Source organism: Ammodytes marinus (genome assembly GCF_949987685.1).
Source record: "Ammodytes marinus genome assembly, chromosome: 21".
Taxonomy (NCBI): Eukaryota; Metazoa; Chordata; class Actinopteri; order Uranoscopiformes; family Ammodytidae; genus Ammodytes; species Ammodytes marinus.
In genome coordinates, this window is record NC_137225.1 from 1912501 (window position 1) to 1936343 (window position 23843).

Below are 23843 nucleotides of genomic sequence, written 5' to 3' on the forward strand. Positions count from 1 at the left end.
AATGTTTAGTAATTAACGGAAAGTTAACGGTTGGTTAAGCATAAACTGTGCTTACTTGACTAATGCTTAGTTTATCATTAACTAAGAACAACTGCGTATTAGGATTAACTAGGCATTAATTAACAGTTCATTAATCAATACTATGTACAGTATGGGTCTATATCCTACAATAACAAGACCTAGTAGAATTACTTCTCATTCGGCAACATTAATAGACAATATATTCACAAATATTATGGATAACAATACAGTAAGCGGACTGCTATACAGTGACATCAGTGACCATTTGCCTGTTTTTGTTGTTTATCACTGTAACTATACGAAACCAAAGAACACCAGTCATTTTAAATACAAAAGACTGAGAACCGAAGAAAACATAAATGCATTAAGGAATGACTTACTGAAACAGAATTGGAGGGAAATATATGAGGTAGAAGATACTGACAAAGCATATAATGGATTTATTAACGTTTTTAAATCACTTTATGACAAACACTGTCCTGTGAAACAATACAGTGATGGACATAAACAGACGACTAGTCTGTGGATCAATAAGGGTTTGAAAAATGCCTGCAAAAAGAAAAATACACTGTATAGAAAATGTATGAAAAATCCAACTGCAGAAGCAGAAAATAAGTATAAAAAGTATAGAAATAAATTAACCAATATAATGAGGATATGTAAGAAAGAATACTATAATAAAATACTAGAGAATAACAAAAACAACATGAAAGGTTTATGGAATGTGCTAAATAGTATTATTAGAAATGGATCAAAAAATACAGGTTACCCTGAGTCATACCCGTCGCTATGGGCGGGCCATAGGGGGCCGGGCCCGCCCCCAGAAATGCTTGTGCCCCCCCCACTTGGGGCACAGATCTCTCAAAAAAAAATTACTTTCATTTTTATTTTATACTATCATAGTAGCTAATTTTGTGTTGATAAATACTAATGTTGCATTCTTTATCATCAAAACATTTAAAATATAAATAAATAATGGTGTGATTTTGTTTTATTGATGGGAGTCTATCTACACTGCAACAGCCTATCACCGCCTTACTGAAAAGAAAGTAAGGCTGCGTAGGCCTACGTAACTACGTCAATGCAGCCGCTCAACAGTTACCGCGCATTTTTGAAAGTGAAGCTGGATGAGTTTTCGCCGGCTTACTATTCCATTTCTAGTTCATCATAATCGATATTCGGTAACGGTTGAAAAGCCCACCAACAGTCTCCTCTACCAAATCGGATCGTCAAACTGTTGTCACTTTTCGAGCCGCATGACAGACTACAATCCGAAATTATGGACTTGTTCAGCGCGGTGACACTTCTGATTGCGTGAAGCCACAGTTTTGCACTGTGGGAACTCTGCGCTCCTCCAGCCACGGCCATCGAGGCTGTGCCGGAGACCGACCCCGGACCGAACGCGGTCCAAGCAAGAGAAGGCGCACAATTTACAAGAACCTCCGCGGATTTGCAGTTGAGGAAACAGTTGGTCCGTCAGAAAGTGACATAGATGAAAAGACTGAGTTCAAGAGTATTTTACAGTGTTATTGATGCTGTGCAAGGAGAGATGGATGCGCGTTTTGGAGAGCGCAGTAGCGAGCTCATTGGCGCACTGGCTGCTTTGAACCCGGAGGCCGAAATATATGTTGATGAGGAGGTTGAGCTCGGAGAAACGCCGCCTCCCGCTGTACTGATAGAAGGGACTGGAGAGAGCACAGCCCTGCCTCCACTCAAAGTAGGCTACCGTGTGTGTGTGTGTGTGTGTGTGTGTGTGTGTGTGTGTGTGTGTGTGTGTGTGTGTGTGTGTGTGTGTGTGTGTGTGTGTGTGTGTATCCCTCTGTTGACTGCTTTAAAATGCAATGTTTGAGATATGCGTCTGGTGTTAGGCTACATCTATGTTGAATAGTCAAGTGTTTTATGGATATTCATAACATTGCTTCTATGTAATGTATTGCTTTAAATTATGAATTATGAGGACTGATGTTGTAGGCTATAGGCTACCGCTATTGGTTAGTTTAACGTGATGATTACGTGCTGCGCGAATAGAGTATAGGACTATTAAAAATATACGTACTGTAGGCTAATAATAATTGTGCCCCCCTATGCATTTCATGTGCCCCCCTTAAGACTGAGGTCTGGCGACGGGTCTGCCCTGAGTATTTTATGGAGAAAGAAAATACAATAGATAATATGGATGATGTGGTTGATGGTTTTAACAAATTCTTCGTAAATGTGGGACCAAATTTGGCAGAAAAAATTAATGACCCAGAATCTGTGAGATCTGAAGACAATAATTATGATTTAATAGACATTAATCCAAAATCAATGTTTCTAAAAGCAGTGGAAGAGAGTGAAATTATAGAGATTGTTCATAATTGTAAAAACAAGACTTCTACCGACTATAATGACATTGACATGAGAATAGTTAAACATGTCATTGAAGGAATTGCAAAACCACTTACGCACATCTGTAACTTATCATTTCAAACTGGTAAATTCCCCAAAAAAATTAAAATTGCAAAAGTCTTACCGCTGTACACAACTGGAGACAAACACCACTTCACAAACTACAGGCCTGTTTCACTGCTTCCTCAATTTTCAAAAATTTTAGAAAAACTCTTTGCTGCCAGATTTAACAAATTCATCAATAAACACAATTTACTAACTGACAGCCAAATACGGCTTCAGACCCAACCGATCCACTTCATTAGCAGTCATTGAGCTAATTGAAAAGATAACAAATTCCCTGGACCAAAATAATTATGCAGCCGGTGTTTTTATTGATCTCAAAAAAGCATTTGATACCATAAATCATGACAGAATAATCAATAAATTAGAACGGTATGGTATCAGGGGGGTTGTATTAAACTGGCCGAGGAGCTATTTACAGAACAGGCAACAGTTTGTGAAGATGGGTGAACATATGTCATCTTGTTTGGACATTGCCTGTGGGGTCCCCCAGGGGTCAGTATTAGGGCCAATTATTTTTATTCTCTACATTAATGATAGGGGAGAGTGGCCTAAGTTGTGCAACTTTTCACTCAAAGTGACTTTAAAGTAAGGCATTGACAGTAAAGTCTCCAACTCAAATATGTACATATATTTCAGGGTGTTGTGCATCCCTGGCAATAAAAACTTTGGATCTGGAATAAACTGTTGAAGAAATATAGCTTTCGGAAAAAAAGTTGTCTTGATGCACAACTTGCCCCCGGTGTGGTGTAAGTTGTGCGGTTGGAGAGAATACCATGGGGTGAATTGTGCCATTGATATATATCTCATAAACTGTAATGCAAGACAAATCCATTAGACAATCACTTATTTAAGGTGGAAGGAATTTAAGGACAATTTTCTTAAACAAGGCCTAGAAGATCTAATGGTTTTACCTGCAAAGCTCACAATGACAAAGTCACCATCATCATCTTTCTGGCCATCTGAACTCTCATCAGTGGTGTCGTTAAGTGGAATTGAGATGTCACTCTCTTCTGAGCTACTGTAGACAATCACTTTCTTTTGGTGACCAGCGTATACAGCCATGCCACTGGCAGAACTCTCAGAAATGTACTTTGCACTAGTTGCTCCATGCTTGTGGAACCAACTGCCACCTGACAAATGTGATTCCCCTACATTTCTGCCTTTAAATCAAGGCTCAAAACCCATATGTACACCCTGGTGTTTCCTCCCCATTAACTATCTTACCTCTGCACTACTATCTGTGTTTATGTGGATGTATGGGCTTTACGTCTTTTATTTTGGTTATTGTTATTTTACCTTCATTGTTTACCTACTGAATGCACTATGTACAGCACTTTGGACAGTGCAAACTGTCATAAATGTGCTTTTATAAATACATTTTACTTACTTACTTACTTATAACTCACCCAGGCCCTTTGGCACAAATCAGCCCAATCCCAGAAATTTGGATAATAAGCATGATGCAGCAATTTAGGGCTGACATCGTGCTAACTGTATAGACTCAAAATGTAGCATACCAAAGCACTAAAACATGTGTCAAATGTTTTCAAACTTGTCTATAATTGTTCAGACACAATAATCAAAAAACCTTGATCATGGAAATGTTACTTTGAAAGGCAAAACACAGTTTTTTGAGCTTAAATGTGCTTATATCTTATTCCTTGTGTCTCCCTTCTTTACAGGATGAGTCAAATGGATGGCTCTTCTTAAATATGTGGTCACATTTCCAATTTCTTCCACGGTCTTCTAGAAACAAGGGTTGGCACAACTTCCAAAATGCACAACTTAGGCCACTCTCCCCTATATGCAAAACATAAAAGATTTTACAATTCGTGTTATTTGCAGACGACACTAATATTTTTTGTACGGGAGAGGACTTGCAGCAGCTTCTGGAGTTAATTACAACTGAAATGAGCAAATTAAAAAAGTGGTTTGACAATAATAAATTGTCATTGAATCTAAGTAAAACAAAAATCATGTTGTTTGGAAATTGTAATTTAAATAATGACGTAAATGTTAAGATTGACGGTGTTAATATTGAAAGAGTGTATGTAAATAAATTCCTTGGTGTGACAATAGACCATAAACTCAGCTGGAAACCTCACATAAAACATGTTAAATCTAAACTGTCACGAAGCTTCTTAGTCCTGTGTAAAGCAAAGCATTTATTGGATCAAAAATCATTGCATATTCTTTACTGCTCAATGATCTTACCTTATTTAAATTACTGTGTGGAGGTCTGGGGGACCACTTACAAAAGCTCACTGCTACCACAAGTCACAATACAAAAACGAGCCATAAGAATAATCAATAAAGCTGAATATTATGATCACACCACCTCCTGTTTTTACATTCCCGTATCATAAAGTTCAATGACCTGGTTGAATATCAAGTTGCACAAATCATGTTTAAAGCTAGAAATAAACTATATATATAGTTATATATATATATACAGTATCTCACAAAAGTGAGTACACCCCTCACATTTCTTCACATTTTTCTTTATATCTTTCCATGGGACAACACTGAATAAATTACCCTTTGATACAATGTAAAGTAGTCAGTGTACAGCTTGTATAACAGTGTAAATTTACTGTCCCCTCAAAATAACTCGACCCACAGCCATTAATGTCTAAACTGCTGGCAACAAAAGTGAGTACACCCCTAAGAAAAAATTTACAAATTGGGCCCAAAGTGTCAATATTTTGTGTGGCCACCATTATTTTCCAGCACTGCCTTAACCCTCTTGGGCATGGAGTTCACTAGAGCTTCACAGGTTGCAACTGGAACCCTCTTCCATCCATTTATGACAGCATCACAGAGCTGGTGGATATTAAAGACCTTGCGCTCCTCCACCTTCCGTTTGAGGATGCCCCAAAGATGCTCAATAGGGTTTAGGTCTGGAGACATGCTTGGCCAGGCCATAACCTTTACCCTCAGCTTTTTTAGCAAGCCACTGGTCGTCTTGGAGGTGTGTTTGGGGTCGTTATCATGTTGCAATACCACCCTGCGGCCCAGTTTACGAAGTTTGAGTGCACATGGTTAGCGTCGTACACAGAGGTTGGCTTTGGAAAATAGACGTATGAGTGCTGCCAGCATTGCTGAAGGGCTTGAAGGGGTGGGGGGTCAACCTGTCAGTGCTCATACCATACGCCGCACTCTGCATCATACTGGTCTGCATGGCTGTCATACCAGAAGGAAGCCTATTCTAAAGATGATGCACAAGAAACCCCACAAAAAGTTTGCTGAAGACAAACAGACTACGGACATGGATTACTGCAACCATGTCCTGTGGTCTGATGAGACCAAAAACATTTATTTGGTTCAGATGGTGTTAAGAGTGTGGAGCGGCAACCAGGTGAGGAGTACAAAGACAAGTGTGTCTTGCCTAGAGTCAAGCATGGTGGTTGGAGTGTCATGGTCTGGGGCTGCATGAGTGCTGCCAGCACTGGGGATCTACAGTTCATTGAATTCTAACATGTACTGTGACATACTGAAGCAGAGCATGATCCCCTCCCTTCATAAACTGGGCCGCAGGGCAGTACTGCAACATGATAACGACCCCAAACACCCCTCCGAACGACCACTGGCTTGCTAAAGAAGCTGAGGGTAAAGGTTATGGACTGGCCAAGCATGTCTCCAGTCTTAAACCCTATTGAGCATCTTTGGGGCATCCTAAAACGGGAGATGGAGGAGCGCAAGGACTCTAATATCCACCAGCTCCTTGATGTCGTCATGAATGGGTAGAAGAGGGTTCCAGTTGCAACCTGTGAAGCTCTAGTGAACTCCATGCCCAAGAGGGTTAAGGCAGTGCTAGAAAGTTTAGACATTAATGGCTGTGTGTCGAGTTATTTTGAGGGGACAGTAAATTTACACTGTTATACAAGCTGTACACTGACTACTTGACATTGTATCAAAGTGTCATTTATTCAGTGTTGTCGCATGGAAAGATATAATGAAATATTTGAAGAAATGTTAGGGGTGTACTCACTTTTGTGAGATACTGTATATATATATATATATATATATATATATATATATATATATATATATATATATATATATATAGAGAGAGAGAGAGAGAGAGAGAGAGAGAGAGAGAGAGATTATATGGATTACAAGGAGCGAATATAATAAATATTTTTATTTTTTTTAGTATGGAAAAGGGGTAGGATTAAATAAGTGTATACTTCTTCCTGCTCCTTTTCAGGCATATCATATCAATATATGTAATTTGTTTTCTTTTTTTTTCTTTTTCTGAAGTCATTTAAACATACATTTTGTTTATTGTGTTTTTATGCTTTTCATTTAGTTTTGTATTGTTTTTGATAGGTCTGAAATAAAATAAAACAATTCAAAATTCAATTAATGTACCCGTATGCAAAGTGTTACCTTTAGATCTTGCAGGCTGTGTTTGAGGAGACTGTGAAACAGAATGTGCTGATTATGAGAATGAAAACTGAGCAAAACCAATTGGGCTCCGCAGCCATTAAGCCTGCAAATGTACAAACAGGATATTAATGGCTAAGTAACCAAAAGAGCTGAAGAAATAAATGAATTGCAGAGACAGAAATGGAAAACATGTTGGTCTTTGTGCACTCTAATGGAAAAATACAATTATAGGCCTTTAGCGGGTTCGTCTGCTGCGTCAACACAACACATTACTAACGAGAGCCAAACATAGCGTAGCATCTACGCACAGTCGGAGTGCACTTCCTGTTGGGAAATCAGCCCAGTCATGATGACTCACAGGTCTACAGCTGTTTGACAAAAAATCTACATTACATATTCTACCGCCTCCTCCATCCTCACAAATGTCAGATTACTCATGGACTATCCAAAGATCTTAAAGGTTGTAAATTAAGACAGTTTGATAATCCCTGGTTTTATTCTCATTGTTAATTAATAACAAGTACTGATGAAGACCACGGCACTTTCAACTTCCAAATACAAATCAACCTTTGAAAAAGTTTGGGACCTTGACTTCAGATTTAAAAGTCCTGTTGTTGTTGTTGTGGGTGTGACAGGGATGATGATGGGAAGCTGTATTTGTCATTTCAACTATTAGAAAACAATGAATGAATTCTATCATAGATGAGTCATCTATCTATCTATCTATCTATCTATCTATCTATCTATCTATCTATCTATCTATCTATCTATCTATCTATCTATCTATCTATCTATCTATCTGTCTGTCTGTCTGTCTGTCTGTCTGTCTGTCTGTCTGTCTGTCTGTCTGTCTGTCTGTCTGTCTGTCTGTCTGTCTGTCTGTCTGTCTGTCTGTCTGTCTGTCTGTCTGTCTGTCTGTCTATCTATCTATCTATCTATCTATCTATCTATCTATCTATCTATCTATCTATCTATCTATCTATCTATCTATCTATCTATCTATCTATCTATCTATCTATCTATCTATCTATCTATCTATCTATCTATCTATCTATCTATCTATCTGTCTATCTATCTCTCTGTCTGGCTGAGATCAAATTCAACATATAGTTTCATGTAAAGGCATATAATTTTTTTCATTTTTGTTTGGGGCTGTTTTCAAGGATTGATTAATCCACATTTGGTGTTCTAGTATGTGGGGTATCAGGACAGTGTATGAGCACTAATCTTCATCATCAAATTATTAGGGAACTCACAGCACTGGGTTCATATTGAAAAAGCCAACAGTGAAAGGAGAAAAAAACAACCATGGTCTAAAGGCGCACACTAAAGCAAGCATGATGAATAATGAAGTAATTCCCCATTCTGTTCTAACTGTAGTGAGCAGGCCTTATGATAATGATGTTTTATTCAGTGCAGTTCATCCCAGGCCCAGATGGTCCAGAGAGGAGAAGATGCTGCAGGCTCTCTCTCTCTCTCTCTCTGTTTCACATGTCCATCCCACAGACAAGCCTTGCGTTCACTTTGAGTCTGACTGCTTTGGCTTTAGCCTGAGTTGTATAGAAAATGTTTCAAGATGTGTTTGTTATTTTCTCCTATCACTGTTTGCTTTTCCTATGTCTTTCCCGAATGTGGCGAGAACACAAACCATTTTTGATGTCATGTCATGTTTATAATAAATTGAATTAAACTCATTATCACAAACTGATAATATAGGTTTAACAAATCAAAGGAGTTGAGAGTGAATGTATTCCAGACATTCAGGCTGACCTTTAATGTTTTTCGCATGTTAGTTAATTAACAATGTTATGTTGATTCAAAACTGAGCACCCTCTCTCTCAATGCCCTCTGCTTAAACAAACAGCTCTCATTATCGCAGTGAAGCGAGGAGAAGATTGTCCCGTTCCTGGCTTTTGCAGGGCCTTGTTTTATACATGGAAATATTCACCTACTAGACAATGCTGATATACTGGGAACCATGAAGACTTTAAAAGGGCCTGCACATGGGCAGGCCCTTGCAGAGCAACCTGGGCTTTAGGTGTTGGGAATTCATCTTATGAATGGGTCCTACCAATGTAGATCAGATTTTATTTTAAACAGGAACTACTGTGTGATCAGACAGATTTAAATAAGAAATATACCAACGGTTTACTTCAGCGTTTAGTTCCAGTGGCAGATCTGCCAGCACTTCTCTAACACACGTAGGAGGAAATAGAAAAAAGATGCCTAGAGGATATACATAAAATATCAGCTCATATTTACACACAGTCACACAGCTGTCTGGTGGCATTTCACTTTTTTAATTAAACATTAGGAGCACAGAAAAAAAGACATTTCTGAATATTTTGTGACTCAAATATTGTACAGTTTCAGCCAGCAATGCAGCAGGACATTTGGAGTCTGGAAAAAAGTGTATATCCTCATAGACATCTCTGAGAAATGCCCTGCATTCCACCCATACTTTCTACTTTTTAGTATGGTAGAAAAAAAGATTTAGGATGTCCCGATTCTTGTGGCCAGATTTAGGATGGTTAGAAATACCCGGATGTCTACTACATCCGTCCGAGATTTTTAGTGTTGAAAACAGCATCCTATTTAGCCGATTCTGACCCATAATCCAGTGTGCACCTGAAGTGACATCACATCGACGGAGCCTCCTTATGAAAACAAACAGGGATGCAACGGATATAAAAGCAAGAGGCAAGATCAAGGCGCAATGTTATGATGAAATAAATAAGTAAAAGTATGTCCCTCCCCCCTTGGCAGAGTTATGTGACGTGCACGGTGCAGGCCAAGGGCACACGTCTGGCCAAACCAGTGCTGTCTCTGGGACTCATGTGTCTGGCCTTCCTCACCGGCCTCAACCGTGTGGCAGAGTACCGCAACCACTGGTCGGACGTCATCGCAGGGTTCATCATTGGAACAGCCATCGCCACTTTCCTGGTGAGGCTCTCTCTCACACACACACACACACACACACACACACACACACTCACACAACGTGAACCTTGTCACTCGTCAATCCATTCGTTGGTATGAGAGGTTTGACCCTCTGCAGAAGAGATTGCTTGACTTTGTTTGTTTTATCTTCTTGAATTAAATACTTTAACTCTGTTGAGTTTGGTTCATTTTTAACACGAGGATAAATTGTATTTTGGCCATCACAATAGGTATCAACAGGTTTATATGAAATGACTCTGAATTGATTCACATAATTAAAAAAACACTTGACAATGAGGGTACATTAATTAACTGTTAGTTAATGCCTAAACATACTAAACATTAACTCATCATTTACTAACCGTTAATAAATGCTTACGTAATGAGTATTAAGAATTATTACCAACCGTTAACTAACTGTTATGCTAAACTAAGCATTAGTTAGCCAAGCATAGTTCATGCCTAACCAAGTATTGGAAACCCTTCTTATAATGTTCATTTATAAGTGACTCATAAGAGATATAGGTCCTTCGATAATGATGCTCACTACAAAACAGTAATATATACACTACCCAGGTTGCACTGCTCAGCCTCAGCCCTCAACAGTTTATTGGTATCTCTTCTGTGCTCAGCCAACCTGAATTGGTTATTTCATTTTGAACCTCAAAGCCAGAATGTGCCTCTTTTTAGAGGCTTATGCAACACATCCACATCCATCCAGCCACAGTATACTAGCCCCAGGAAAAAGGGCAACACACACATATGTGACCTATATGCTTGAGTTACTCTCGTAATCCAGTCTCTGCGTGTGTGTGTGTGTGTGGTGGTGGGGGGGGGGGGGTGTGTGGCTCTATGTTTATGTTAATTCTCAATTTGTTTATGAAATATTCTGTGCGTGTGCGTGCGTGCGTGCGTGCGTGTGTGTTGCAGGTGGTGTGTGTGGTCCATAACTTCAAAGGCAAGTTACTGTTAAGTGAGGACTCATCCGAGGAGCCGCAGCCCAACACAGCCATGCTGAACATGGGCCGGATGGAGAGCCCTCTGGAGAAGTACATCGCTTCACAGGTCTGTCCAACAGAGCTCAACACACAGCTGCATCTGAATATACACAGAATACAATACAAGAAAGTCACATGACAGCAAAAATGCCACTGAGTTTATTGCAGAATCGTAAAAAATTGCCAAATACATCTTCACAGCTCACACACAAACCAAATATTTTCACAGGTGAGCTTCTTGGACGATGAATAGCCCTGAGATCTAAACCTGCCCATAATAAAACAATTAGGCTACTCAATTAAGGAATTTCACAGTTTGGTTGGAAACAAATTTGGAGTTTCTATTATCTGGTGCTCGTCAATGGGGGGTTCAACTAGAGAAGCAATGGTCACATTCAAATAAAAATGCAAAATCCTTTCTTTTTATGGCCCAAAAAAGAAGTTTGTAGTTCCACTAGTTAACTACACAGACAATGGCAAAAAAAAGTAATTTAACTATTGAATCACTCACACAAATATGTCTTCACAGTTCTGAACTAGCAGCAAGTTACTGCAAATTGGAGTTAACCTACTAGTTTCATTACTAATCCACAACACTGCAAATAATCACACAGATTGGTCAAATCTATGAAAATGACAAAAGGTGAAACATTGCTATAATTTAATACACAAGCTAACTTATTTGATTGTTGTGAACCTTGTTCAGTAAACAGCTACTAGCTCCAGACAGAGCAGACATATGTCAGTCACTCATTATCAGTTACAGTATAATACCCCCCCCCCCTGCAAAACAGAAGACACCAAAATGTGCATGATGCCACACTGACAAATTGAGTGAAAGTGGAAACCAACTGACAATTTATCTTATACAGGGATCCCACTAACCTCAGAGCCCTATTTCAGGTAACAGGTTTTACAAACTCTGGGTTTAATCCTGCGCTCTGAGTTGCTCAACATGATTCACCATGGAAACAGAATAAACAAATGCTTGATCCTCCCACTTATCCACTTCACAAAAAAAAAAAAAAACTCCTCCGCTCCTCCCACTAGAGTAAGAAATATAACGAATTAGTTTATGGTATGGAGAAGAATTAACAGGGATATTATCTCATAACTCTGATCTAATCACCTCGGCCATTCAGAAAAACAACGGGGGGAAGTTTTTATGTCAATAGAATCATTACGCTTCCGTAAGAGAAGCAAGTCTATTTTAAGAATTAAGTTACGCATATCAGCAGCAACAAAAAAGCTGGCGCCGCATAGCATTGCTGACAGTGTTTTATATCGCTGTATTATGTAGGCAAGCTATAATAGCCTACTGTGCAGTAAACAGACTGTCGCTTCTTTTAAATGAGGAGTGAAAGACATTAATGTCAGACACATTAGATGACAGTTTCCATTGTAGAGCCTGATTGATGTATTACCAGATTCCTTGTCCTCTATTGATCACAGTTTAAATTATTATGTTATTTCTATATTCACATAGGCCTTACAGCTATAACGAGGCTCGTCTGTGACTTTGGGATAACACAAGTGAACAGTAACGATCGCGTGCAGCCTCAGCCGCAGAATTACATTTCAACCTGACATAAATCTGTTCAGTGGCACAAACGTTAAAAAATCCCTATTAATAAAAAGAAGAATGATATAGGCCTACATACAATACAAATAGGTTTATTAATCTGAATGTAGAGTATGTTCACGATGTGTAAGTTGGCCGCCATATGAACGAACGAGGGCTGAGAAGAAGGCAGATCAGATAAATGATCGATCAAACGTAAAATCATCAGTTCATGATAAAAACATCCCAATGGAGATTTCTATGGAGTGATTTTGCTTTAAACTATACAGGGACGCGTTGTAACAGTGACTCTTTCTTCAGTCGGAGCTGCAGCGTAACAAACTCAGGGTAGGTCTAACCACCTCCCGAGCAGGTTAGACCCACGGCATATGTTGCCGCAGTAACTGACTCTCGGTTGCGCTGAACCTGCTACCTGAAACGGAAAACCGAGAGTTTCCACTAACTCAGAGCGAACAAACTCTGGGTTGCCACAAAACCAGCTACCTGAAACAGGGCTCTGGTGTCGATAATATATACAATGTGTTTCCGAACGCTATCATCTTTACAGTTTTTCTTGTTCGACAGTACTACCCATTATAACTAGGGCTGTCAAAATTATCGCGTTAACGCAGGGTGATTAATTTCTGGAATTATCGGCGTTAATTTTTTTAACGCATTTAACGCATGTGCGTACATCCCCGTACATCCCACCGCCTCTGTCCTACAGTCACTCTATCGTTGTGGCTGACCCAGGATCAGTAGCTGCGCGCAGCCAAACATAGCAGCACGTTTTAAGGTTTTAAACTGCTAACGGTCACGTCTGTGTCGGGGGCATAGATAGTATATCAAATCAACTGCCGCGGGTGACAGTTGATGTCGGGAGCAACAGGAGGAGAAACATTGTCCGCTCTGTTCAGAGCCCGCGAGGACACACACGTCTGCAGTTTTCAGAGGTGTGTGTGATCAGACATCAACTTAAAGTCGGCTTCCTGGCACACATGAACAGTCCCCTAGGAAGCGGTCGCGCGTACAAACGCACCCACCCACGCACGCACACACGCACACCGCGGACTGTAATCAAGTTGTATTCAAGAATGCACAACCTATAGATTCACCAAATAAATGCCATTCTATAGCCTATCCTATATTTGCCCAAAGACATAGTAAAGAGACAGACCAATTGAATTATGGTTTGGTAGGTAGACCTATATATTTTAGTTTGATTTAAATTAATTTTCAGTATTAAAACCATCATTTGGATTTTCAATTAATAAACATAGCCTACTAATTTTAAATGTACATATCCACCTTCTGTCCTTTATCTTATCCGTTCATACAACAATATACAGAGAAAATTCGAATTTTTCGGGCGTATTTCGAATGGTGAAATTAATCGTGATTAATCGTGATTAATCCACAGAATCCTGTGATTAATCTGATTAAAAATGTTAATCGTTTGACAGCCCTAATTATAACATATCTCAATGTTAATTCAGTGCCTTGACACACACACACACTGTTACTGTAGGAGACTGATGATGAAGATGATGAAGAGTATGGCTACATTAAGGAGCGGCTGCTGGCCTTCCTGCGCTGGCTCAAGGGTCTGGACTGGATTCAGCGTCTCACAAACAAAAGGCAACACACTATCGAGTGCTTTTAAAAACTTGAGCTCTGCCAAATCTCTGGATAGACAAATCACCACTCTCTACCTTTCTTTGTATTCCACATTTGAATTGGATTGCTGTGACTCATGGCTCATATTGGTGTGCAGATGTGGTCCAGTGGATAGAATCTAGAGGGCTGGAGGATACAATCATGCCCACTACCTACCCATCTGTTAGACTAGTAGCCATGCTTGCTCCACAGTCACTCAAACCAGCCAATGAAAGATGAGGCTGATTGGGCCAAATAGAACAATGTCCAGAGTATTTGGCATGTGTGGTTGGGAGTGCTTTTCTTCAGTCTTTCTCTATACCTGAGTGAACTCTTCAGACATCCCACCTATCCTGGGAATTCCAGGAGTCTCTTTCCAATTTACGTTTGCTCCCTGACACCAGCCATCGATGTCATTTCCTTTACAGAAATATTGATGCATCGGTGTAATAACTGACCTGAAATCAGCTTTTCTTTCTAGGGTAGAATGTCTGACCCTGCGTTCGAATACCCATACTTTCTGCTATTTTGTATGGTAGAAAAAAGATTTAGGATGTCCCGAATCTTGTGGTCCGAATGAGCATGCTTAAAAAATACCCATCTTTTTTTTTCATCTTCAGAATTACTTAATGCTAGACATGTAACTACAGTTTTTACTCTCACCTACTGTTGTATGTTTTACTTCCATGACCAAGCTCCACATTAAGCAGAGGCAGGTTGAGAAATAGAGAATCTTATCTGATGACTCAATTCACAGCTTCCTGCACTCAGTAGTCTGACAAAGAGCGGAGGCATCTCACACTCTCACCTCAGCACCGACAGGCTCGCCGGTAGATTGCCTGTTCTAAAAATAACCCAGCCCTGAAGATGCCTGCAAGCTAAACAAGCCTTAGTGAACAAAATGCCAGGGTAGGAACCTTTGAGCAGTGAAAAAAAAAAATCCCACGCTTTTATCTTAAGGTTTTCTTTTGCTGTTTTTTGGTAGGGTGGAAGGATTTTACTTTATATGGCTCTACCACATGGAAGACACCATATCAATATCTTAAACACATATTAGATATGTATGATTTACCATGAGAGATAAATGATAAATAACTTCATTACATGGTTAAAATGTACAAATGATCACCATTCGTAAAGTAGGGAATTGTGCTGGTCAGGTCAAAAATAAGCATTGCCGAGATGGAAAGAGGAAGGACGGTATGCCAAATGTCATGTGCTGATTATAAGTGTTATGTCACATTAACATAAACATTTTCTAATAACTATTTAGTACTGCGATGCCATTTTTTTTGCCAATGCTAATGTTTGCCATTGAAGACCACGTGGATGGTATCGACCCTGTTTCTATTGCCTTTATATGGTGCATGAAGACAGAATGTCCCTGGTCAGCCCCTGGCACAGCAATCTCACCGGTATATATGTACTTTATAAAAACCAGCCAACACACTGTAATGATGTATGTGCCATTCGACATACAGTTGGGGGAGGGCCGAAAGGCCGGCATATTCCCGGCTTTCACTGGCTGTGTAAAAGGGGCTATAGACACTGACATGCCACAAGTGGATCAAAGTGGATAATCAGCTAGAATTAGCATATAACACTAACAAAAGAGTTCCACAGTCTGTCTATGCCAGAGGGAAGGCATATGTCAGACATATGTTGTGACATTCCACGAATGAAAGTCCCCGACAATCAGACACCTTAACACCCCCACATCACTCCAAAGATAGATGTGTTGCCAGTGAGCCAGTCTGAGCCAGTGAGTGAGATACTGTGTTCAGACATCCGCTGGATGTTGGCACACTGGCTGAAATGTCATTGTCCATGACTGATCTGCCCATGGTTGAGGTGTAGTTTGGTTAAGGTTAGAAAAATGATGGTGAAACCAACATTGACTGTTGATAGGAGTTGGGATGTGAACAAACGCTCTCAGGTCAGGTTTATAAAATCAAAGCTTTTAGTCTACATGAACAACCATCCCAAGCTTCTGCTGCTCATTGCTATTTTCAAATGCTGTGATGGGTGCTAATCCATCTTTGGTCTCTTTCTTCTTAAAACATGTTTAAGTTTAGGTTTAAGGGTTAAGGGTATGGGACCTCATGAGAAGAGTTTTATGATGGTGGGTTTTGGACCTCCAACAACAACGTACAGTTTCAGGGAACCCTAAGTATATTGGGTCCAAAGCGTTCCAAGTACACTAATACTTTCTAATGCTCAACTTTGAGTCTGTGTAATCACAGAAATGATTGCCTGGAACAAGCCATTGTGGCTAACTGTTTGGAATGCTACATTTGGTCAACCTGTGTGACTTATATTTCCCTAAATCTCTACAATCAGAGGTTTTTCTGTGATGGATTGAATTTTCACAAAAACTCCCCAAAAAAGAGCCATTCATTCTTTTTCCTCTGTCCTGATTTGTTTCTGTTGTTTTCCTTCCTCCCTACAGAATCACATCTCCTTCGCTGAGGTCACATGACGTGGAGTCAGCCGTGTGGCAGACCCATTGGACGTCCACACTCTTCACCGTCCAGTCAGATTAACTGGAACGCAGCGCTAAAAACCATTCAATGTGTGTGTCCGGTCTGCGGTATGTTGTTTATATGTTGTCTATACCAGACCCTGTTGTCATTTGCAGCTTCTTGTATTTAAGGGTAAAAAAAAGAAAAAAAAGAAAGAAGAGTCAGTAACTCAGTGGGGCAGGTTGCTTCTGCTTTCTCCATCTATGCACTTATAGTGAATTCTTATTAGACTCTTGCCTCCCAAATGACGCTTCTTCTGGGGCAAAACTAAAACAAAGCCTGGCACAGACATGTTGCACACTGTGGGACACACTAGAAGGACAAGTGAAGGACTGGATTGCATCAGCTCAACTCTTGCCTGTACGTCAAAATAATGTTCTCATGGTTTGGGTTTCGTTGTGTGAAAATGTATCTTATTGTTTTAGGGAGGACTGTCCAATCAGCAAGTTAAATGAGACGGTCCAAATAGAGGCAAAAAAAACTACTTTTAGTAAAGTTCATTTCCAACTTTACAGTAAGAGTGTGTGATTGCTGTTACCACCTTCTTATCATTCAGAGGAGTGTTGTGGATATGAGAATGTGACATTGACTGCTGGGCCCATGTTTATCAAAATAATTTTTATGATAGGCTACAACTAAAACAATTTTAATCATAAACTTAAGAATCAAAAGCCATGCATTCAATTTCATTTGACTTGAAATGCTATTAGATTTCAGATCTCTTAGGAGAAACATCAAGATGATTGGATGTGGTAGAGAGACCTGGGGCCGGTTTCCCGATAACGTCATCTCTTAGCGCGCTACGAAGACTCCTACGTTATGACTTACCAAAGTTGTTTACCTCTGTAGTCGTGGTTTCCGAACGGTCTCTTAGGAGAAACACTCCTTACGTCGTTCGTACACTGCTGAAATCGATTACTCAGAGTTCGATTTTCCATTTCCTGCTCATTTCATGCGCAGCTGCATGACAACACTAGGCTTTATTATAAAACGTATTGCAGTCTTTGCGAATAAAAGATTGCTAGAAATCCTTCTAGGCCGAAACATTTATTTAACACTAGAAGCGCCAGCGTTCTCTTTATATGCTGCGTAATCAAATCTACCCGTGCATTTCTAGTGTAATATAAAGTCATAAATTAGTTTGTTTAATCATCATCGGTGTTTTGGACCTCTTGTTTTATAATCTAAGTATCTTTAAGAACACTAATCACGGGGGCGCCTTTAGCTCAGTTGGTAAGGCGTCCCCCTCCCGGGCCGGGCCCAGCAGCAGACCCGGGTTCGATTCCCACCCGCGGTCGTTCTCTGCATGTCACTCCCCTCTCTGCCCCATTTCACCTCTGTCTCTCTGCACTATTAAATAAAGCATAAAAATGCCCCCCCCCCCCAAAAAAAAAGAACACTAATCACGTTTCGTGGTGGGTCAGTAATGAAACTGAAAGTAGATACAGTATCTCACAAAAGTGAGTACACCCCTAACATTTCTTCAAATATTTAATTATATCTTTCCATGCGACAACACTGAATAAATGACACTTTGATACAATGTCAAGTAGTCAGTGTACAGCTTGTATAACAGTGTAAATTTACTGTCCCCTCAAAATAACTCGACACACAGCCATTAATGTCTAAACTGCTGGCAACAAAAGTGAGTACACCCCTAAGAAAAAATGTCCAAATTGGGCCCAAAGTGTCAATATTTTGTTTTGTCATCATTATTTTCTATCACTGCCTTAACCCTCTTGGGCATGGAGTTCACTAGAGCTTCACAGGTTGCAACTGGAATCCTCTTCTACCCATTCATGACGACATCAAGGAGCTGGTGGATATTAGAGTCCTTGCGCTCCTCCATCTCCCGTTTTAGGATGCCCCAAAGATGCTCAATAGGGTTTAAGACTGGAGACATGCTTGGCCAGTCCATAACCTTTACCCTCAACTTCTTTAGCAAGCCAGTGGTCGTTCGGAGGGGTGTTTGGGGTCGTTATCATGTTGCAGTACTGCCCTGCGGCCCAGTTTATGAAGGGAGGGGATCATGCTCTGCTTCAGTATGTCACAGTACATGTTAGAATTCAATGAAATGTAGATCCCCAGTGCTGGCAGCACTCATGCAGCCCCAGACCATGACATTCCAACCACCATGCTTGACTCTAGGCAAGACACACTTGTCTTTGTACTCCTCACCTGGTTGCCGCTCCACACTCTTAACACCATCTGAACCAAATAAATGTATTTTGGTCTCATCAGACCACAGGACATGGTTGCAGTAATCCATGTCCGTAGTCTGTTTGTCTTCAGCAAACTTTTTGTGGGGTTTCTTGTGCATCATCTTTAGAATAGGCTTCCTTCTGGTATGACAGCCATGCAGACCAGTATGATGCAGAGTGCGGCGTATGGTCTGAGCACTGACAGGTTGACCCCCCACCCCTTCAAGCCCTTCAGCAATGCTGGCAGCACTCATACGTCTATTTTCCAAAGCCAACCTCTGTGTACGACGCTGACCATGTGCACTCAACCTTCGTAAACTGGGCCGCAGGGAGGTATTGCAACATGATAACGACCCCAAACACACCTCCAAGACGACCAGTGGCTTGCTAAAAAAGCTGAGGGTAAAGGTTATGGCCTGGCCAAGCATGTCTCCAGACCTAAACCCTATTGAGCATCTTTGGGGCATCGTCAAACGGAAGGTGGAGGAGCGCAAGGTCTTTAATATCCACCAGCTCTGTGATGCTGTCATAAATGGGTGGAAGAGGGTTCCAGTTGCAACCTGTGAAGCTCTAGTGAACTCCATGCCCAAGAGGGTTAAGGCAGTGCTGGAAAATAATGGTGGCCACACAAAATATTTACACTTTGGGCCCAATTTGTACATTTTTTCTAAGGGGTGTACTCACTTTTGTTGCCAGCAGTTTAGACATTAATGGCTGTGTGTCGAGTTATTTTGAGGGGACAGTAAATTTACACTGTTATACAAGCTGTACACTGACTACTTTACATTGTATCAAAGTGTCATTTCTTCAGTGTTGTCCCATGGAAAGATATAAAGAAAAATGTGAAGAAATGTGAGGGGTGTACTCACTTTTGTGAGATACTGTATAATATCGCCAATAGCCAATAAAACAGACGGCCCAAACTGCGTTCAAATTAGCTAAAATCCTAAATACAAGAAACAGTAACATGGCACACTTATTTTAAGGTTGATTATTAATATTTTTTTTCACACGTTTACATGTTTTGAGGCGGAGGATCCGACGCACTCTGCCCGGCTGCTGGAACACAGTGGGGAGGTTCTAGTGTTAACCATGGTCGAACATACTACCATAGCCTATACTGATTTAAAAAAAAGATATAGAAAATATAGAAACAGCGGAGGAGATTGAGATTAAGATCGTTTCCAGCAATTATTTTCTTCATGAATGTGTGGCAGTTCCATGCACAACAGGGATGTCACTTGTGTCCGTTTTACGCATGGTGCTTTAACGGAAGGGAATGTGGGGGTTTGTATCTCTGGCGATGCCACAGCGATCACAGGGACTTTCACTTGTGTTATTAAACTTATCAATCTGACTGTATTTCATATCAAAGGGACACAGCGATGACTGTATTAAATATCAAACTGATAAAAACGATCCGACTGCAGGCTATAGTGTATCACGTATAAAGTATTTTCATATTGACATTGCATCTATTCAGTTAATGCAAGTCAGTTAGATGACTAAAAAGTACTTGTTCATATAGTTTGAACACTTTGTGAATCAGAGTGAATGGTATTCTGCTAAAATATCAAATAGCCTACTTTAAATATACGTGATATACAATACAGTTGAATCGTTTTTAACAGTTTGTTATTAAATACAGTCATCGCTGTGTCCGTTTGATATGAAATACAGTCAGATTTATTAGTTCAATGACACAAGTGAGAGCTGAAACATCCCTACGGTAGAGCTAAAGGCCAGGACACACCAGTCCGACTACCCGAAAATGGAGTTTGCCGATTCAGGGAGCTCCAGTCTTCCCGTCGCGGCCAAAAAAGTGCAAAGAACACACCAAGCCGACTGCTGACTTTCCGTACGCTCTGCGCTTGCGCGGGACGTAATGTCTCCATAACAGCAGGCGGCGCTAATCTGTATTGTGGCCCGAAAAAATACGGAAGCCGGAAATGATGGGACGGCTCTCTAGTCCATAAACTAAGGTTGCGTTCCGAATCGCATACTTTCTACTATATAAAAAGAAAAAAGATTTCCAATCTCCCAGTCCCGATTCTTGTGGCCAGATTTAGGATGGTTAGGAGTACCCGGATGTCCTACTTCATGCGGCCAAGATTGTTAGTGTTAGTTAGATTTGTGTCCCCGACCCCTCCAGACTCTACGACGGCGATTATCGGGCCGGTGTGTCCGGGCCTTAAGAAGGCTCTGAGGGCGCTCCAGACCAACCTTACCAACGTATGACGTACAAAAGAGATTCGTAGCAAAGAACGTTTCGGGAAACAGGCGAAATGTTAAGTAGGAACTCTACGTAGCGGTTACGAATGACGTAGCGTTAAGAAGGCTCTAAGAAGGCTTTGGGAAACCGGCCCCTGGTCAAGATGAACAGGACATAAAGAGTAAAACTATAGGTGCAATCCAGAAATAGGTAGCCTCACCTATTGTAGCTGCTGACATTTTGGCAGTATGTTGGAAGCAGAAGAATTTTTTTTTGCACTCCATCGTTATTGCATAAAATGTATGGATTCCAGTGTGATGGGGGCATGGTAAGTGCTTCAGTGCCTTGCTTAAGGACAAATCAGCATTGCCCAGGAGGTCCAACCCTACAAAGTGACCATGCTTGACTTGAAACTTTAGTATAAAAAGCTCCACAAAAGAAGAATGCGTTGCAGTCAGTCATTAAACAGCTGCTCATGAATATATAAAGGTTTAGGCTGGTTAGCACAGACCCCTGAGTTATCAAGCATTTATCAGTTGGTTCACTAGCTACAGTAGTTCACCAAATCGCCCCTGTTAGTTACCCACCAAGTCCCGTTCACCAAACAATTTAAAAGGGCACGCAGATGAATTTGACTGTTTCTTCCTGTATAGCCAGGCTGAAAATAATTAGATTTTAAGTGTGTTTAAATACACCGTTTGATTCCCATCTTTTTTCAAAATGTCCTCCCTGCTTGTTGTTATGCTGTGTGAGTGAAAATACATAGTGGTATAACAATCTTCATTACACGGACCCTCAGAGACGTCTACATGTATTTTTGGAGAACTTTAATTCCAGTATCAGTCCGTTTGTGTCTTTGTAAATTATAATCATGATATGTAAAACAGGTGTGTTCATGCCAGTATTAAACTTCTGTGTGATGATGCCGCTTGGGAGGAGTTTGAGGAGAATAACCAATTCTCCCACACATTGTGGTGCAATATACTTTAAAGAACTGAGGACCACTTAAAAGTGTCTTGACACAGTGATAGATAAGAAATATGGGATCAGGTCAAAGTAGCAATTAAGGAAAACGACAACACTTTGTGTCTTTCTAATGTGTCATTTTGTTCTGATAAAACTCTATGACAGATAGGGTGTGTGCAAAAGGTTGTGTATGTGTGTGTGTGTATAAATACAGTCAAATGCAACCAATGAAAACGCCACAAAAAAAATGTTCAAGGGTTTGTTAGCCTTACCAGACAATCACCACCTCCCTCTCTTTGCTTTCTGTCTCTCCTTTGTCTTTTCCTTGTTGTTAATAGCTATTGGAAGCGTGGTATCAGGCATGATTAGTACAAATACAATACAATTAATACAAATATGTACACAAAGAAATGGAAACGGTGAAAGGAGGACAGTTTCTGCAACACATGTTTTTTTAAAAGAATGAGCAATTAGCTTATTTTTTTTTTACGTGAAAGCTAAAACAAACAAAAACTACAAAGGTCAGTCTGACTCACAGGCCAAATCTGAGATTGCTACGGTATGCATTTATAAGTCGGTTAGAATTAGTTCTCTCCTTGTCTACCCATCTGAGGTTTTCTGCTATGGCTATATCAGGTTAGAGTCAGGTTGTTCCTCCTTATTCTTCTCAGAGAGAGAGTGTTTATTCATGGCCTGTGTCTTCAGTATCAAAGAGACATGGAGCTTAGCTTCACACTAGGGGAAAGAAGTGTATGTAGTTCCAATGAGGACCTGAATGTCTTTGATCTTTGGCGAGGCTACAAATGTTGTTGTTGCACTTATTTTTCTTCTAAAAGTTCCACCATGAAAGAATCATTGTAGTGGAATCTGCTTGGCTTTTAATTTACATTGGTACATCAATGACTAACCCTCCTAGTCGGCTCAAGGCACTTTCTTTTTATGTATAAATATTCTGTATAATTGAAAGGAATTGAAGTCTAGATTTTTTTTCTTTCCCCTTTTGATGTAACGAGGCTATCTCTGTGCTGGGCACACGGAGATGATAACCAGCAGACAGATTTATTTTCCCAAAATATATAGGGGCACACATTTATGAAAGACTGAAAAGCAACAATACTTACAATGGACAAGTTACAACCAGCTCAATGTTTAGCTTGTCGATTTCCATAAGTGACTTTAAATCGGCATTAATTATATTTTATAGGCCTTCCCTTTTTCATGTTGCAGCCTCATTCTTAAATTGTAAAACATGTTCTCTCTTCCATCAACAAACTTCACTGAACAGGTGAATACAGGATTTTAGAAATTACCAGAATGGAAATAAACGGGAAAAAAAATCTCAACTTCACCCTTTGACACTTGAAATTTAGTTGAGGTGCCTCCCAGTTCTTAGCCAAAGCATTTTTGACAGCGATTAAACAGCCACAAGTCATTCTGTGTATGATACAAACTCTTTAAACAACTGGATTTGGTGGTCTATATGAATGATAATGTTGCTCTGTGTTTGCTGATTGTGAAAGAAGGTTAACCAGAAAACAATGAGCCAGTATTATCAAATGTCTATTGGTTGTTTTGGTGTTTGTTCTGGTTTTCTTGCCTCCTCCTTGTGGCCAAAATATGATTAATTTAATTAATTAACATTTAAGTGGTCCATGAATTGATTAACTTAGTCCTTGTTTTACGCAGTAACTAACATTATTGTTAGCGATAAATAGGCACCTACTATATTCTACATTTTCCTTTGTGTCTAAGTCAAAGTGCCATCCCTCAGTTGTATTAATTAATACAATAATAAACATTTCAGACTTTCTTTCCCATCGTGTGAGAGCTGAGGATAAGAAGAAAACGTATTGAAGGTCGAATTCTGTTGCCCCTTCAAATCTCTATTTTTGTAAAAAAAATATCACTGAAGCACTTATG

At 40.1% G+C, this 23843-nt stretch overlaps 1 protein-coding gene across 1 annotated transcript in view; it reads left to right on the forward strand.

Annotated features, from left to right (window-relative positions):
• The window catches only part of LOC307267773 (phospholipid phosphatase-related protein type 5-like), a gene marked incomplete at both ends in the record, with an annotated part of 82658 nt that extends 66157 nt beyond the window's left edge, over positions 1 to 16501 (forward strand). The window contains 3 exons of the mRNA XM_080050168.1: positions 9634 to 9810; positions 10738 to 10872; positions 16472 to 16501. Of these exons, the coding sequence (XP_079906294.1) occupies positions 9634 to 9810; positions 10738 to 10872; positions 16472 to 16501 (342 nt within the window). The remainder of the gene's footprint in view (positions 1 to 9633; positions 9811 to 10737; positions 10873 to 16471) is intronic.
• Between the last annotated feature and the right edge of the window lie 7342 nt (positions 16502 to 23843).